This window comes from Brassica napus, chromosome C2 (genome assembly GCF_020379485.1).
Source record: "Brassica napus cultivar Da-Ae chromosome C2, Da-Ae, whole genome shotgun sequence".
NCBI classification, from domain to species: Eukaryota; Viridiplantae; Streptophyta; class Magnoliopsida; order Brassicales; family Brassicaceae; genus Brassica; species Brassica napus.
In genome coordinates, this window is record NC_063445.1 from 43,542,213 (window position 1) to 43,557,586 (window position 15,374).

Consider the following 15,374-nt stretch of genomic DNA (forward strand, 5'->3'; position numbering starts at 1 on the left):
TTGAAATAGCCTCACGAGTTTTCTCCTCCTTCTCTCTTCTTTCTCTCTTTTGTCTCTCTCTCTCAACTCTATTATTGTGAGTCTACAGTGCAAAGGGTCATGAGAATTATTATTTCTCATGCCCACTTGGTTCTCTACATCTAGGAGGGACCCAACAAACTCCCCCTCCGACTAGATGAAGAAACAGCTATTCCGGCTATCTCTCGGCATACCTCAAGCTTCCCCCTCGGTAATGACTTTGTCATCATATCAGCTCCATTATCATCCGTATGAACTTTCTCAAGTTCCATTTCCTTTGAAGCAACCACATCACGTATCCAATGATACCTCCTCTGAATGTGTTTTGACTTCGAATGAAATGTAGAATTCTTCCCGAGACAAATAGCGCTTTGACTATCACAAAGCAACACATACTTTTCTTGCTTGAAACCGATCTCTTCACAGAAATTCTTCATCCACAACAGCTCTTTACAAGCTTCAACTGCAGCAATGAACTCTGCCTCAGTGGTAGATAGTGCAACACACTTTTGCAACCTTGACTGCCATGCCACAGCTCCACCCGCAAATGTTACCAAGTAACCCGAAGTAGATTTGCTAGAATCAGCATCTCCCGACATGTCAGAATCAGTGTAACTGACAAGCAATGGCTTCTTACCTCCAAATGTGATCTTCAGGTCAGAAACCCCTCTGAGATATCTCAAAATCCACTTCACAGCATTCCAATGTTCTCTTCCCGGATTGGAGAGAAACCTGCTGACAATTCCAACGGCGTAGGCTAAATCCGGTCTTGTACAGACCATGGCATACATCAAACTACCCACTGCAGAAGCATATGGAACCTTCACCATATCTTCCTTCTCCGCATATGTCTTCGGACTTTGTTGACTGCTCAGTCTTAAGTGTGGAGTAAGAGGAGTACTCAACACTTTAGACTTGTCCATGTGAAACCGCTTAAGTACTTTTTCAATGTACTTCTCCTGAGATAAGTGAATCAGCTTCTCACCTCTATCTCGAATAATTCTCATACCGAGAATCTGTTTCGCTGGACCCATATCTTTCATGGCAAAGGACATGCTTAGCTGCTCTTTCAGCTCCTTAATTCTGTCCATGTTCCTGCCCACAATCAACATATCATCGACATACAACAACAAGATGATAAGATCATCCTCGCCGAACACCTTCACAAATACACAATGGTCTGAATCAGTCTCTGCATAACCATGCTCCTCCATAACAGACTTGAATTTCATGTACCACTGCCTTGGTGCTTGCTTTAATCCATAAAGGCTTTTCTTCAAGCGGCAAACCAAATTTTCTTTGCCCTTTTCGACATAGCCTTCTGGTTGTTCCATGTAGATCTCTTCCTCCAAATCACCATGAAGGAAAGCAGTCTTCACATCCATTTGCTCAACCTCTAGATCAAGGCTCGCTGCCAATCCAAGTACAACCCGAATGGATGACATCTTCACAACAGGAGAAAAGATTTCATCATAATCAATTCTCTTCTTTAGGCTGTAGCCTTTCACAACCAATCTAGCCTTGTGTCGAGGTGGCAAATTTTCATTGTCATGCTTAATTCTGTACACCCACTTATTAAGCAGAGCCTTCTTGCCCTTAGGCAATTCCACCAACTCAAAAGTATGGTGCACCTCAAAAGAATCCATCTCCTCATCCATGGCTCCAAACCACTTATCCTTGTGTTCATCCTCCAAAGCTTCATCATAGCTTTCAGGCTCTCCCCCATCAGTAAGTAATACATACTCACTAGGATCATACCTTGTCGACGGTTTAAGACCTCTCTCGGATCTTCTAACAATAGTAGGTTGGTTCTCAGCAGCTGGTGTCTCACCATGATCGTCACCATGATCACCACTACCATCTTCATGTGCGGGAGCATCTGCACTGGGTGTATTATCCTGAACCTCAACCTCAACCTCACCGTGAACCGATGTAGAAGGAGTAGCCTCTGTATCGATCTAACCCTCAAAAATCTGAGTTGGCTTTTTGGACTTGTCAATGTCCTTAATCGTTTGATCTTCCATAAACACAACATTTATGCTCCTTATGAGCTTCTTCTCAACGGGATCATAAAATCTGTACCCGAACTCATCCTGACCATAACCGACGAACACACACTGCCGCGACTTCATCTCAAGCTTCGATCTATCAACCTTGGGAATATGAACAAATGCCTTACACCCAAAGACCCTCAAGTGACTGTAAGAAACATCCTTACCAGTCCAAACCCTCTCTGGAACATCACCATCCAATGGAGCACTTGGTGACAAATTCAGCACATGAACCACCGTGTTCAAAGCTTCTGCCCAGAAAGTCATCGATAAGCCTGACTGTGAGATCAAACATCTCATCCTCTCGACAATCGTCATGTTCATCCTTTCAGCCAACCCATTCAACTGTGGAGTATAAGGCGGCGTGTACTGATGCCTTATTCCATGCTCTTTGCAATAAGCATCAAATGATCCAAGATACTCTCCACCATTATCGCTGCGGACACACTTCAGCTTCTTCCCCGTTTGTCTCTCAACCAATGCCACAAATTGCTTGAAATATCCCATCACCTGATTCTTCGTCCTCATAGGAAATACCCACAACTTCCTTGAATGATCATCAATGAAAGTCACAAAATATGATGCGCCGCCAAGAGATCTTGTCTTCATTGGACCACACACATCTGAGTGTACCAAATCCAGTACCTCGGGTTTCCTAGAAGGTGCGGAAGACTTGAAAGATACCCTGTGTTGTTTCCCCGCAAAGCAATGCGAACACTTCTGTAGGTGCAAACTAGAGATTCCTGGAATCACCTCATTCTTAGACAACAAAGCCATTCTCTTCTCACTCATGTGACCGAGTCTCTTATGCCATAACTCCAAGGCATTATCATTCTCCACCGCATTAACAACATCTTTGGAGACCTTAGCCTGCATCCAATAGAAAGATGAAGACTTCTCACCTCCAGCCACAATCAAAGAACCGCGAGAGAGCTTCCATTTACCACCACCGTGCAAACTGAAATAACCCTCATCATCAAGTCTTCCCGTCGATATCAGATTCATCCTAATATCAGGAACATGCTTAACATCCTTAAGCACCAGCCTAGTACCAAGACTAGTTTCCAAGCAAACATCACCAATGCCAGCAACCTGAGCCATCGCATCATTCCCCATCTTCACAGAACCATAATTACCTGTAGTATAAGTAGAAAACAAATCCTGCTGTGATGTAGCATGAGTAGTAGCTCCACTGTCAATCACCCAACTGGTGTCATGGCATGCGACATTAATGGCATCACCCTCAAGAAGAATCAGAAACTGATCTTCGGTGAGAGTCACCCGATCCATCTTTTCTTCTTGATTTCCTTGCTGCTTGTTTTTCAACTTCCAGCAATCCTTCTTCATGTGCCCTTTCTTATGACAGAAATAACACTCCATATTTTCAAATCTATTAGACTTGCTCCTGCTCATGTTCTTGTCTCTCTTGGGATCTCTACTTGTACTTCTCCCCCTTGACTCAGTAACAAAGACATCTGAACGCGAACTGCTCGCATTCGACTGTCTTCTTGCTTCCTCATTAAGAACACTGTTCTTCACTGAATCCATCGAAATAACACCTTCCGACGCGGAGTTACAAAGAGACATCCTGAAAACCTCCCAAGAGTCCGGTAAAGTACCGAGAAGCCACAGACCGTGAATCTCATCATCAAACTTGATGCCCATATCAGATAACTTGTTGAGCAATCCCTGAAATGCATTCAAGTGATCCGTCATCGGAGTCCCCTCCTGATACCTCAGCTCAATCAGCTTCTTGATCATGTACATCTTGTTGTTTCCGATCTTTCTAGCATATAACTGCTCCAGCTTCTTCCACAAAGAACGAGCATCCGTCTCAGTCTCAATATGATGCAACACATTATCATCTACCCACTGCCTTATCAACCCACACACTTGGCGATGCTGCAGCTTCCACTCTTCATCCGTCTTCTTCTCAGGTTTCTGCTCCTCGAAGACTGGAACATGGAATTCCTTAACAAAGAGCAAATCCTCCATCTTGCCCTTCCATAGATGATAGTTAGCACCATTCAAGCTTATCATCCTGCTCATATTTTCCATCTTTCACAAAAGCAAATAATAACCCAAAGTTATCAAAACCAAAGCTCTAAAACCAGAAGCTCTGATACCACTCTGTTGGGGAAAGACACACGGCGCAGCGGAAATACTAATGGTCGTGTTCCCCAGACCTTGTGTGAACCTGTGAAGAAAATACTTTGACGATGGCGGGATGTGATATGTAGAAAAACGTAAATGAGACACACAATTTTTACGTGGAAAACCTCCTCGATGTGAGAAGGAAAAACCACGGGACCGTAGTCCACTCAAAAATCCACTATATAAATGGTATGAGTACAACCACGTCCTCCCTGTTCAACAGCCTGGACAGAACAGAGAGTCTAGCTACAAAGAGCTATCACCAACACAAGCAACAACAACAACAAGAGAGCAACACAAAGCTTCAAAACCGGCAGCAACCAAACGACCTCATCTCACAAGGATTCCGGCATCTAGAAACTAATCCAACCGTACAAATAAAAGATACACAAGTCAACAATACCTCTGCCAAATTTCAGCTCAAGAAGAGAAGATCTCACCGTCGGATTTACCAAACACCCAAGACTGCCCAGCTGAAGAACTGTGATGACCAGCTTCACTAAAACCAAGACAACAGAAGATCCAACCGTTGAAAACCTAATCCTTTCGGTGAACCTCTAACCCACTGACTAAAGAAGCTTCCCCCAAAATATCAGCCCGATCAAGTTCCGTTTGATCCTCCAAAACCAGTCTTGAAATAGCCTCACGAGTTTTCTCCTCCTTCTCTCTTCTTTCTCTCTTTTGTCTCTCTCTCTAAACTCTATTATTGTGAGTTTACAGTGCAAAGGGTCATGAGAATTATTATGTCTCATGCCCACTTGGTTCTCTCCATCTAAGAGGGACCCGACACATTTTGCCGTTTTTCAAATTTAATACAACAAGTCTCTGGATGTTCTGTATAGCCGGAGGAAGTCCTTCCATTGATGTGCCATCTAAATGTAGATATTCTACACTTTCGGAGATGGCCTGAAATTCTTTTAGGTTTAGGCAGTCACTGAGGATGAGAGTTTTCAGAGAGACTAAATTCATTTTCGGAAGATACCAAAGACGTGTGCATCCTTTCATGTTCGGGTAAACAAGAGACTTCATATTCTGGATCTCCACTGGCAACTCATCCAAACTCGTGCAGCCTTCCAGATTTAATCTTTCAAGATTTTCAGCTCTTGACAATGCTGACAAGTCGAGCAAGTGGCGTAGATCTACCCACTTCAACCGTGGTGTATCCTGTGACAACCCGCCAATCAGAAAAACTGCACTAGTAACTGCAAAAGACGGGACAAGAAGACAAACCTTAACACCTTCCCAAACACGTTCAATCTTGCTGTAAGGAAGGCTCAGGTCTACAAGACTCTCAGGTCTGAAGTTTTGTGGAAGTTCATGCAAAGGAAATTTCACCCAATGGAGATATCGGACCTCTTCCAAGGGGAAGTCAAGTCCATCAGGGAAGTATAAGTTGCAGTCAGCTCTGCAGTGCCGACGACAACAAGAATTGTATATCTTCAGGTATTGAAGATTGCCCATATCAGAGAAGGTCACACGTTCCAAGGCAATACTCTCCGTTATTTCAGACATATCTAAGAGAATACCTCTCACATTCTTAGCTTCCTGATAGCAAGTTAGAAACAGAAAGTTAGCAATTTTAGGGTTTTTGTAGTTCTATCATGAAAAGATCTTGAAGTTTGTTTTATATTCCAAGAAATGTTAAAGAAATAGTTGAGCTCACAGAAGACATAAGTACCTGTTTTGTCAGATTGTTGATATCTTCGTAGTTGCAAAGCTTATGCCGCCCAGGAAGGCCAAGGTCATTGGCCAGTGAATACAATTGATCATGCATCTCCACTCGCCCACAAGAAATAGTAATAAGCAATTTCTCAGCGAGATCTCTTACTCCACTCACAGCTTCATGACTTCCTCGATCCAATATACTTCTAACAAAATACTCTTCTTCAGATTTAAGAAAATACACTATGTCAAGAAACACATCTTTCTGTTGCTTATTAAGTTGATCAAGAGAGAATCTCCAGATATCTGTCATTTTCATATTGAAACTTTGTCTCACTCTTAGCAGCTCATATTGCCAGTAGGCCTCATTTTTCCCAGAGAGGAAGCTTCCCAGGACCTTGAGATCCTGTGCGTTGCCTCCAACATTATCCACTAACATTCTCGAAAGCGTTAGGAAGGTTTCTGCTGGACGGAATTGATTATAGAAGGCATGATGAGTAAGGAGTTGAAAGGCCTCTTTGTTATTCATTTGTGGGACCACATAGGTATCATGACCCAACCCCTTGAGCAATGACTTGTCACATGTTGTAATAACAATCTTGCTTCCCTTCTTAATCCACCCAAGGTCACCGAGGAGAAACTCTAATTGTTTCTTGTCACTCACGTTATCTAGAACAACAAAAACTTTAGTCTGAAGCAGTTTACCCTTCATTGAATCATGTGTTGTCTCGTCGTTTATGTCTTGATTTACGTTTTTTAGTAACTCTTTCAGGAATACCCTCCTCAACTGCTCCAGTTTGCACTCTGTTGACATTGGCAAAAACAAGTGACTGGGAAACTTACCAGTGCCGGGCATTCCAAGAACACCAACAATACGAGTTTTTCCTGGTGTTGAGTACACAACTTTTTCTATTTCCTTGAGTCGCTGTTCAAGTCCAACCAAGGGATGCCTTTTTATCTTCTCTACGTTTGCCGAAGATGTGTTGTCATGAAAAGAGCTTTCAGTGAAGTCTCCTCCTGCGTCACTCTCTTTTTTCAATAGGCCCACTTTCTTATTTTTATAACTTTTCTGTGAATTTGGGGTAACATCAAAAGTCGCTTCACTGAAGAAATTTTCATCCCTTCCCAGAGTTGGACCAGAGTAAGATCCATACTGGATATCATCATAACTTCTAGAGTTACCATAATATGTTGCTTGACCTGGGATGTTGTTAATCCTCTCTGCAATTACACCAGTCTTCGCAACCCAACTCATATTCGTCCTTTCGTCAGTTGAATAGACCAAACTGGAGCCACACTTTAGCACCTCGCAACCTTCTAACACTTCTGTACCATCTGTCACTTGGAATTCGAATGAAGCCTCTGTATGACTGCATTCCTCTTCATCTTCCTCCTCAACATGTTTCTTGATATCCAACATACTAATATAGCCAATAAAAACATGAGGCAGTTCACTTTTCCGTGGTGTGTTACTTGGGATCCAACTGCCAATAGTGCAACTAAAGCGGATACGAGACCCATCTTCGTTATTAAACACACAATTACATTTCACCAAGAGACGATTCCTCTGCTCATAATAGCCAGGAAGTACAATAACCGAGCATATAGGGCTATTCCAGTAAACCGGTTATCACACAAGTGTGGAAGCAGCTTTGACTTTAACACCGATCCATAGGCTTGGTGACTGAACCATGCTGGTACTTCCTATCCAGGAAAGCAAGTTCCACCGAAATCTTCCAAAACAGAACCCTGCAAAAGAATGCCAAACAAAATTAGATGCCGACATATATGCTGCACAGAATGACTGGAAACTGATAAAGAAATAGGCGCACCCCATTGTATTGAGAGAGTGCCTCTAACACCAACTGACTTCTCCACCGAATATAGGATATGATATTATCCTTTGCGTCTTTGATCCAACTTGTGGCAGCTTGAAAATATGAATATTGCATGGACCTTTTCTAATAGCCCTGGAAGGGCCAGAGGATTTGCAACTCTTTCAAGTGAATCACAGCCATGAGCATCAAAGTAGTGGAGATTTGGTGGAAGCATTGGAATAGAGGTCAGCATCTTGCACTGCTTCACTTCTAGCCAATGTAGATTGTAAAGTTTCCCAATGTCGGTTTGCAGGCTGACAAAATTATTTCCGCTTAAACATAGCCGACGAAGAGAGCATACTCCAATAAGACCACGTGGCCATTCCTTTGGGTCAAACGGTTGTAAGACCATATCTGCAGAGGCTTGGCTTTTGAAAATACTGACACACGATATGAGTGGCATCTCTTTTGCACCTATCCTATCGATAAGTAAACTCTGGATATGTTTCAGGCTCTCCCTTACATCTGAAAGATTTTTAAGCCCTGAACAGCCAGAAAGTATTAGCTCTTTAAGAGATTTCAGATCTCCGATACAATTAGGAAGAGACTCCAACCTTTTGCAGTTCTTTAAATTCAATAAGACGAGCCTCTGGAGTTTGATTATGGTTGGAGGAAGTCTCTTTATGGCAGTACCATTTAAATGTAAAACTTCTAGACTTTCGGAGATTAGCTGAAATTTCTGGAGGCTTGTGCAAGTGCAACCAGTAAGGATGAGAATTTTCAGAGAAATTAGATTCATCAAGGGAAGAGATGAAAGGCATTGTAATGACCCACCTCCACTATCCCCACTATCTCCACCATCTCCACCACTCCCACCATCTCCACCATCCCCAACTTCTTTAAAGAGAAAGAGAGAGAGAGGGAGAGAGAGAGAGAAAGAGAGAGAAAGCTCACCTGAGCTCGTCGCCGGAGCAACCGTGTGCCGTGATCACGTTCAGCTTGCCACCACCGATAAACGCCCTAGGTAACCGCCGAAAACCGCATTTCTTAAGTTCATTTTCGTTTCCGTTTAGTAAATCACCCATAACTTCCTAACCATTGATCATCTCGTACATCCAAGGCCATCATCGTGTTCCTCTCGTCGAGACGAAGCCGTAGACACCAACCACGCCTCAAACGGAGCCCGGACGAAGCCGCACGCGCCTCCCGAAGATTCGCCTCGGCGCGCGCGTGAAACACACGCGCCACCGCCGTCCGCCGGATCCACCGCGAGTTCCGGCCACGCGCCGCCGTCTCCGACCAACGTTCGCCGGAGCCGCCGTGACCGACCACCGTCCGTTCGCCGCCGGGAAGCTGTCGCCGCCTCGCCGCCGTCGCCGCCGTTGACTTTCCGGTAAGCCGCCGCGTCGCCGCCGGCGACCGACACCGGTGACTCGCCGGTGACTCGCCAACTCGGCCGAGTCAACCCGGTGAGTCAACTCGGTGACTCGGTCAACCGGTGGTTTGACCGGTTTAAATCGATTTCGATTCGGTTAGGTTAAACCGGTCGGTTAAAATCAATTGGAAATCGGTTAGGGAAAACCGGATTAATTAATTAATTAATTAATTAATTAATTAAATAATTAATCTTTGACCAGCGAGTTGACTTTCCCGTAAATACCCGTTTTAAACCGTTCGAAAGGCGTTCTGACTCGAAATTTCGATCTGATTTCAGATTTGGAGTCCATTTGAGCAGCTGGAGTTCATGGATACCACCTCTTATTGTTGCTAAGGTGAGGGTCTATTCCCGAACTCCTCTTATTCGGCTTAGGACCTCGAATAAGTATAATTTATTTCTAATGTGTTCCGTCTGTGTGAAATCGAGTCTGTCATTGCTTGTTTAGTTTTAGGTTCTTTGCATAAACCGGAACTAGGGGGTTAGAGGATTCAACATTGATTGTTTCACTTAATGTAAATTCTTAGCTAGGATTGTTTTTGTTTGGAGACGGATACAGAGTCGGACTGCTGTATGCCGGATTGTATGGAGGTCACGGCCAACTTTAGTCGACCGGTTGAGCTGTAGACTGGAAGTGTCGATAAATCGTCTACGGGCGTGTGTTACCGAGCACTTTTTCGGTGTGTGTATGAACCGAGCACCTTTTCGGTAGTGTTTTGGCCTGTTAGTGGGCGGCGAGTGTGCACCTCGCTAGGACCATTGTTTGTTGCTTGAGTACTTTAGGTACTGTGTTTGACATGCATTAGAATTAAATTATATTTATTCGGAGTGCTATGTCCGGGTCCATGGACTTCGTGGTAGCATCCCATACCTCGCTGAGCGATTCCCCTGTCGCTCACCCCTCATTCTTTCCCCTTTTAGGTGAGACCGATGAGCAGGAGTGATTATCGGACCGGTGCTATTGGGCTTTTGGGCTTCTATCGCTTTTACCGCTTTTATCTTTATCGGGCCTTTAGGCCTTTGGACTTTTATCATTTATGTTATTTCTATTTCAGACTTTCAGTTTATATCGTATTTTATATTTCGGATGTTATCGATGTTGGGCTTTTAGGCCTTTTGGTACCGTATTGACTTTTATATTATATGAAGATTATTATTATTTGAGTTGTATTATTATTTTATTTCCGCTTTTATCAATTTATTATATTTCGAAAGTGGCGGGTGCCACAATTTGGTATCAGAGCGGGTTCCGTCCCGGCTCCGACCCGGGATGGCGATTTTTGGAGACCTGGTTTTATTCGGTTTTGACGGTTTTACACGATTTCAAAATATTTTCGGGGATTTGGGAATTTTGAAAATAAAAAATAAATAGCACCTTTTCGTTCGATATCACTGCTCCTTAAAATGTTGGTATCCAAAGTTCAGCGTAAGTTAAATTTTTGCTTTCCTTTTAGATGCCGCCAAGGAGAAGAACCACCCGTGCCCAGACCGCCAGAACCGTTAGAGACAATGTAGATGAGCATGAGCAGCCCGCAGTTCCACCACCCGCGGCTCCACCAGTTGATCAGGATGCATTGAGACAGATGGTTCAGGATGCCGCTAGACAGGCCGCTCAGGAAGCACTTCAGCAGATTGCCCAGGAGGCAGCCAGGCAGGCCGCTCAGGAGGCCGTCCGAGTAGCTGCTCAGGAGGTTGCTCGTCAGATGGCTGCCGTTCAGCAGGGACCGCAGATTCAGGTTCAGCAAGTTCCATTGGTTCATGTCCAACAAGATCAGCAGATTCCAGCTCAGCATGATCATCAGGATCCCGTTCAGCAGGTTCCCCTTCCACAGGTTCCTCTGCAGCAGGGTCCAGTTCAGCAGTTTGCTCATGGTGTTCAGGATCTACCGCCACCACCACCGCGACCTCATGTTTACCCGGTTTATAATGAGAGGTTCTACAGGCTGACATGTCAGATGAGAAACATGGAGATGGAGCATTTTAGCGGGACAGTGGATGCTGTAGCTGCACACGATTGGAAGTTAGCCTTGCAGCGGAAGCTGGAGATTATTGAGTGTCCACCAGAGTTGTCGCTCAGATTGACTATGCAGTACCTTCGTGGAGATGCTCTTATATGGTGGGAGGGAATACGATTGAGCCATTTTGGGCCAGAGAGACTTACTTTCGCTGATTTCATTCGAGAGTTCGATAGGAAATACTTTCCGAAGGAAGCGATGGATAGGAAGAAGTGCGAGTTCGAGCATGTAAGCCAGGGAGAGATGTCTATCAGGGAGTATGAGGTTGTGTTCAACCAACTTCGCAGATTTGCAGGAGTGGGCATTTCAGAAGAAGACTTGATTAGAAAGTTTTTGAGTGGGATGCGAGTGGAAATTCGTAACAGGTGTCGCGTAGTCACTCACCACCGGTTGGGAGATTTGGTGGAGAAAGCTGCCGAGCAGGAGGCAGGCTTGGCGGAGGAGAAGGAACTCGCCAAAGCAGTTCATGTTAAGTCTGGAAAAGCTCCAGAGTCTCAAAGGAGAGCAGGGGACCCGTCGGGATTACCGATATGTCCTCGTTGCCATCGCAGTCACAGTGGGCAGTGTATGAGGTGTCTTACTTGCGGTAGGATTGGACACATTGCGAAGTTTTGTCGGGCTAGGCCATTGGATATGCCACCAGTCAGACATATTGCAGCACCAGCAGCACCAGCAGCGACACATGTTTGCTTTGGCTGTGGTCAGCCAGGTCACTTCATCAGAGATTGCCCAAGGAAGGGCAATGCGGCACTTCCACCACCACCAAAGCGTCTAGCCATCGCTCCACGTGTGTTTGCGGTTGGAGATCCTCAGGGAGCTGAGCCGATAGCAGGTATGTGTCTTTTCCATACTTGTTTGTGTTTGGGTATTTTGGCTCGTGGTTGTCACGTGTAGTTAGTAAAAATCTCGTGTAGGATCGGTTTTAGTTGGAGGAGAGTCAGCTTATACCTTATTCGACACTGGAGCCTCTCATAGTTTTGTGAGTCCGCGCTTAGTCCAGTCTTGGTCTTTTCGGGGTGTCTTTGAACCGAAGGCTAAGCAGATCCAGACTGCCGGCACGGAGAAGTTGGGAGCAGTTGGCATTCATCGCAATGTACCAGTTCTACTTGGAGGAGTCGAGTTGCTCGGAGATTTGACGGAGATGGAGATGAGCTCCTACGATGTTATACTTGGGATGGATTGGCTGTCGCGACATCGAGTAGTCTGGATTGTCCAAGAGCGAGAGTTAATATCCCTAGAGAAGAAGGGAAGATCATTTGCGAGGGATTCAGACGCACCAGGGAATTTCCATTGTCTCCATGTTGCGTGCAGAAGAGTTATTGGAAAGTGGAGCAGAGCGATTCTTGGCAACCATTTCGATGGTTAAGGAGGACGGTCAACAGAAGCTACATGATATACCAGTGGTCGCCGAGTACGAGGATGTTTTTGAGACTTTAAAAGGGCCACCACCAGCTAGAGCGGACGTTCTTACAATAGAAGTAGAGCCAGGAGCAGCACCAATTTCACGAGCTCCATACCGTCTCGCACCAACTGAGATGGCAGAGTTAAAGAAACAATTGGAGGAGCTATCTGATAAGGGGTTTATCAGGCCGAGCACGTCACCGTGGGGAGCACCAGTGTTGTTTGTGTAGAAGAAAGATGGGAGTTTCAGACTTTGTATAGATTACAGAGGTTTGAACAAAGTGACCATCAAGAATAAGTACCCGCTCCCGCGTATCGACGAGTTGTTGGACCAGTTGCAGGGAGCTTCATGGTTCTCTAAGATTGACTTGGCATCGGGATACCACCAGATTGCGATAGCTGAGGGAGATGTGCGGAAGACGGCATTCCGTACCCGTTATGGACATTACGAATTTGTGGTGATGCCATTTGGGTTGACGAACGCACCAGCCGCGTTCATGAAGCTTATGAATGATGTATTCCGTGAGCACTTAGATAAGTGTGTGATCGTTTTCATAGATGACATCTTGGTTTATTCTCGGAGTAGAGAGGAGCATGCTGAACATTTGCGAATTGTGTTGGGTAAGCTTCGGGAACATCAGTTATTTGCCAAGCTGAGTAAGTGTAGCTTTTGGCAGAAGAAGATTGGATTTTTGGGTCACGTGGTTTCGGAAGCAGGAGTTGCCGTAGATCAGGAGAAGATTAGCGCCATTTCAGAGTGGCCGACACCTAAGAATGCGACGGAGATCCGCAGTTTTCTCGGTTTGGCAGGATACTACAGAAAGTATGTCAAAAATTTTGCTAGCATTGCAAAGCCAATGACACGGCTAACAGGAAAAGACACCGAGTTTGATTGGACAGAGGAATGTTCGGGGAGTTTCACTGAGTTGAAGCGACAGCTGACCCATGCGCTAGTTTTGGTACTCCCGAGGCCAGGGGTACCATATGATGTTTACACTGATGCGTCAGGCACCGGATTGGGATGTGTACTGATGCAGGAAGGTCAGGTCATTGCCTATGCATCACGACAGTTGAGGCCTCACGAGACCAATTATCCTACTCATGATTTGGAGTTGGCAGCAGTTGTATTTGCATTAAAGATCTGGAGGTCATACTTGTATGGAGAGAAGGTGAAGATTTTCACGGACCACCAGAGTCTGAAGTACATATTTACGCAAACGGACTTGAATTTGAGGCAGCGTAGATGGATGGAGTTGTTAGCAGACTACAATTTGGAGATCACATATCACCCGGGAAAAGCCAATCATGTGGCGGATGCCTTGAGTAGGCGCAGAAGCGATATATCGGGAACCAAAGAGGTCCAGGAGCTTACTGGGACACTTGCTAGCCTAAGATTATGTGCAGTTACTGTAGAGGGAGAGTCAGTTGGCGCTGAGGCTCTAGAGCGGGCAGACTTACTATGGAGGATACGCAAAGCTCAGGATAGTGATGAAGCTTTGCGTAAGCAGATCGAGATGGAGAGTATTGGTTTTCATACAGCAACCAACGGGATGTTCATGTATCGAAACAGGATTTGTGTGCCCAATGATGAGTTGTTAAGAAAGGAGATATTACAGCAAGCACACCACTCGAGTTTCTCTATTCATCCAGGAAATACCAAGATGTATAGGGATCTGAAGCGATATTACCATTGGCCTGGTATGAAGAGAGATGTTGCTTCAACTGTATCGCAATGTCAGACGTGTCAGATGGTTAAAGCCGAGCATCAGGTTCCTAGCGGGTTATTACAAAACCTGCCATTACCGGAGTGGAAATGGGACATGGTAACTATGGATTTTGTGACGGGTTTGCCGACTACATCAGGAGGGAAGAATGCCATATGGGTAGTCGTGGATAGACTTACGAAGTCAGCCCATTTTCTAGCAGTTAAGAAGACAGACAGAGCTGATCAGCTAGCACAGACTTACATCAGCGAGATTGTAAGATTGCATGGAGTTCCGGTCAGCATTGTATCGGATCGGGATACAAAGTTCACGTCTGAGTTTTGGAGAGCCTTCCAGAAGGCGCTTGGGACGAAAGTTCATATGAGTACGGCTTATCACCCGCAAACAGATGGTCAGTCAGAGAGGACTATTCAGACTTTGGAGGATATGCTCAGAGCTTGTGTTTTAGATTGGGAAGGTAGTTGGGTGAAGTATCTACCTCTAGCCGAGTTTGCCTACAACAACAGCTATCATTCGAGTATTGGGATGGCACCATATGAGGCTCTATATGGTAGGCCTTGTCGCACACCACTTTGTTGGACGGAAGTGGGAGAGCAACGTGAGATAGAACCAGCCATGGTTCAAGAGACAGTCGAACAGGTTGAGATGCTCAAGATGCGGCTTAAGGAAGCCCATGACCGTCAGAAGAGTTATGCAGATAAACGGCGAAGAGATTTGGAGTTTCAAGTTGGCGACCTAGTATACCTGAAAATGAGGACATTTCAGGGAGGTTCTAAGACTCGGAAGCTAAAGAAGCTTAAACCAAGATATATGGGACCATATCCTATTTTGGAGTGGATTGGAGCAGTTGCTTACCGACTAAATTTATCAGGAGAGTTATCAGATTTCCATGACGTGTTTCATGTTTCCGTTTTGAGGAAAGTAGTGAGAGAGCCAGAGCTCATTTTGCAGCAACCACCTAGAAACCTTGGCAAAGGGTTACGTGGGTTGTGCCAGCCAGTAGAGATATTGGATCGCCAAGTGAAAGCAGATCGTGGAATGATGACCATGTTGATCAAGGTTCGTTGGGAGGGAGACGGAATTCAGGAGGATACCTG

The 15,374-nt window shown here is 45.1% G+C and overlaps 3 protein-coding genes across 3 annotated transcripts; 1 reads left to right on the forward strand and 2 right to left on the reverse strand.

The window, feature by feature from the left end:
- Positions 1-4,964: 4,964 nt before the first annotated feature.
- On the reverse strand, positions 4,965-5,792 carry LOC125582422 (disease resistance protein RPS4-like). Its single transcript, XM_048749114.1, has 2 exons — positions 5,454-5,792; positions 4,965-5,387 (listed from the first exon to the last, which is right to left on the reverse strand). The coding sequence occupies exons 1-2, from the start codon at positions 5,733-5,735 to the stop codon at positions 4,965-4,967; spliced, it is 705 nt and encodes a 234-aa protein (XP_048605071.1). The 5' UTR covers positions 5,736-5,792.
- A 40-nt stretch (positions 5,793-5,832) lies between these two features.
- Positions 5,833-8,518, reverse strand: LOC125581820 (disease resistance protein RPS4-like). The gene is made up of 2 exons (XM_048747858.1): positions 7,718-8,518; positions 5,833-7,634 (listed from the first exon to the last, which is right to left on the reverse strand). The coding sequence occupies exon 2, from the start codon at positions 7,303-7,305 to the stop codon at positions 5,848-5,850; it is 1,458 nt and encodes a 485-aa protein (XP_048603815.1). The 5' UTR covers positions 7,306-7,634; positions 7,718-8,518; the 3' UTR covers positions 5,833-5,847.
- Positions 8,473-9,334, forward strand: LOC125582423 (actin cytoskeleton-regulatory complex protein PAN1-like). Its single transcript, XM_048749115.1, has 2 exons — positions 8,473-8,726; positions 8,823-9,334. The coding sequence occupies exons 1-2, from the start codon at positions 8,473-8,475 to the stop codon at positions 9,097-9,099; spliced, it is 531 nt and encodes a 176-aa protein (XP_048605072.1). The 3' UTR covers positions 9,100-9,334.
- Positions 9,335-15,374: the final 6,040 nt, after the last annotated feature.

Bases quoted from the DNA above. Each gene is read 5' to 3' on its own strand.
- LOC125582422 (XM_048749114.1), bottom strand. From the start codon at position 5,735: ATGTCTGAAATAACGGAGAGTATTGCCTTGGAACGTGTGACCTTCTCT. The intron at 5,388-5,453 runs GTTTGTCTTCTT...GGGTTGTCACAG, and splicing joins GTGTTTGGGAAGGTGTTAAG to GATACACCACGGTTGAAGTG.
- LOC125581820 (XM_048747858.1), bottom strand. From the start codon at position 7,305: ATGTTGGATATCAAGAAACATGTTGAGGAGGAAGATGAAGAGGAATGC.
- LOC125582423 (XM_048749115.1), top strand. From the start codon at position 8,473: ATGAGAATTTTCAGAGAAATTAGATTCATCAAGGGAAGAGATGAAAGG. The intron at 8,727-8,822 runs GTAACCGCCGAA...CGTACATCCAAG, and splicing joins ACCACCGATAAACGCCCTAG to GCCATCATCGTGTTCCTCTC.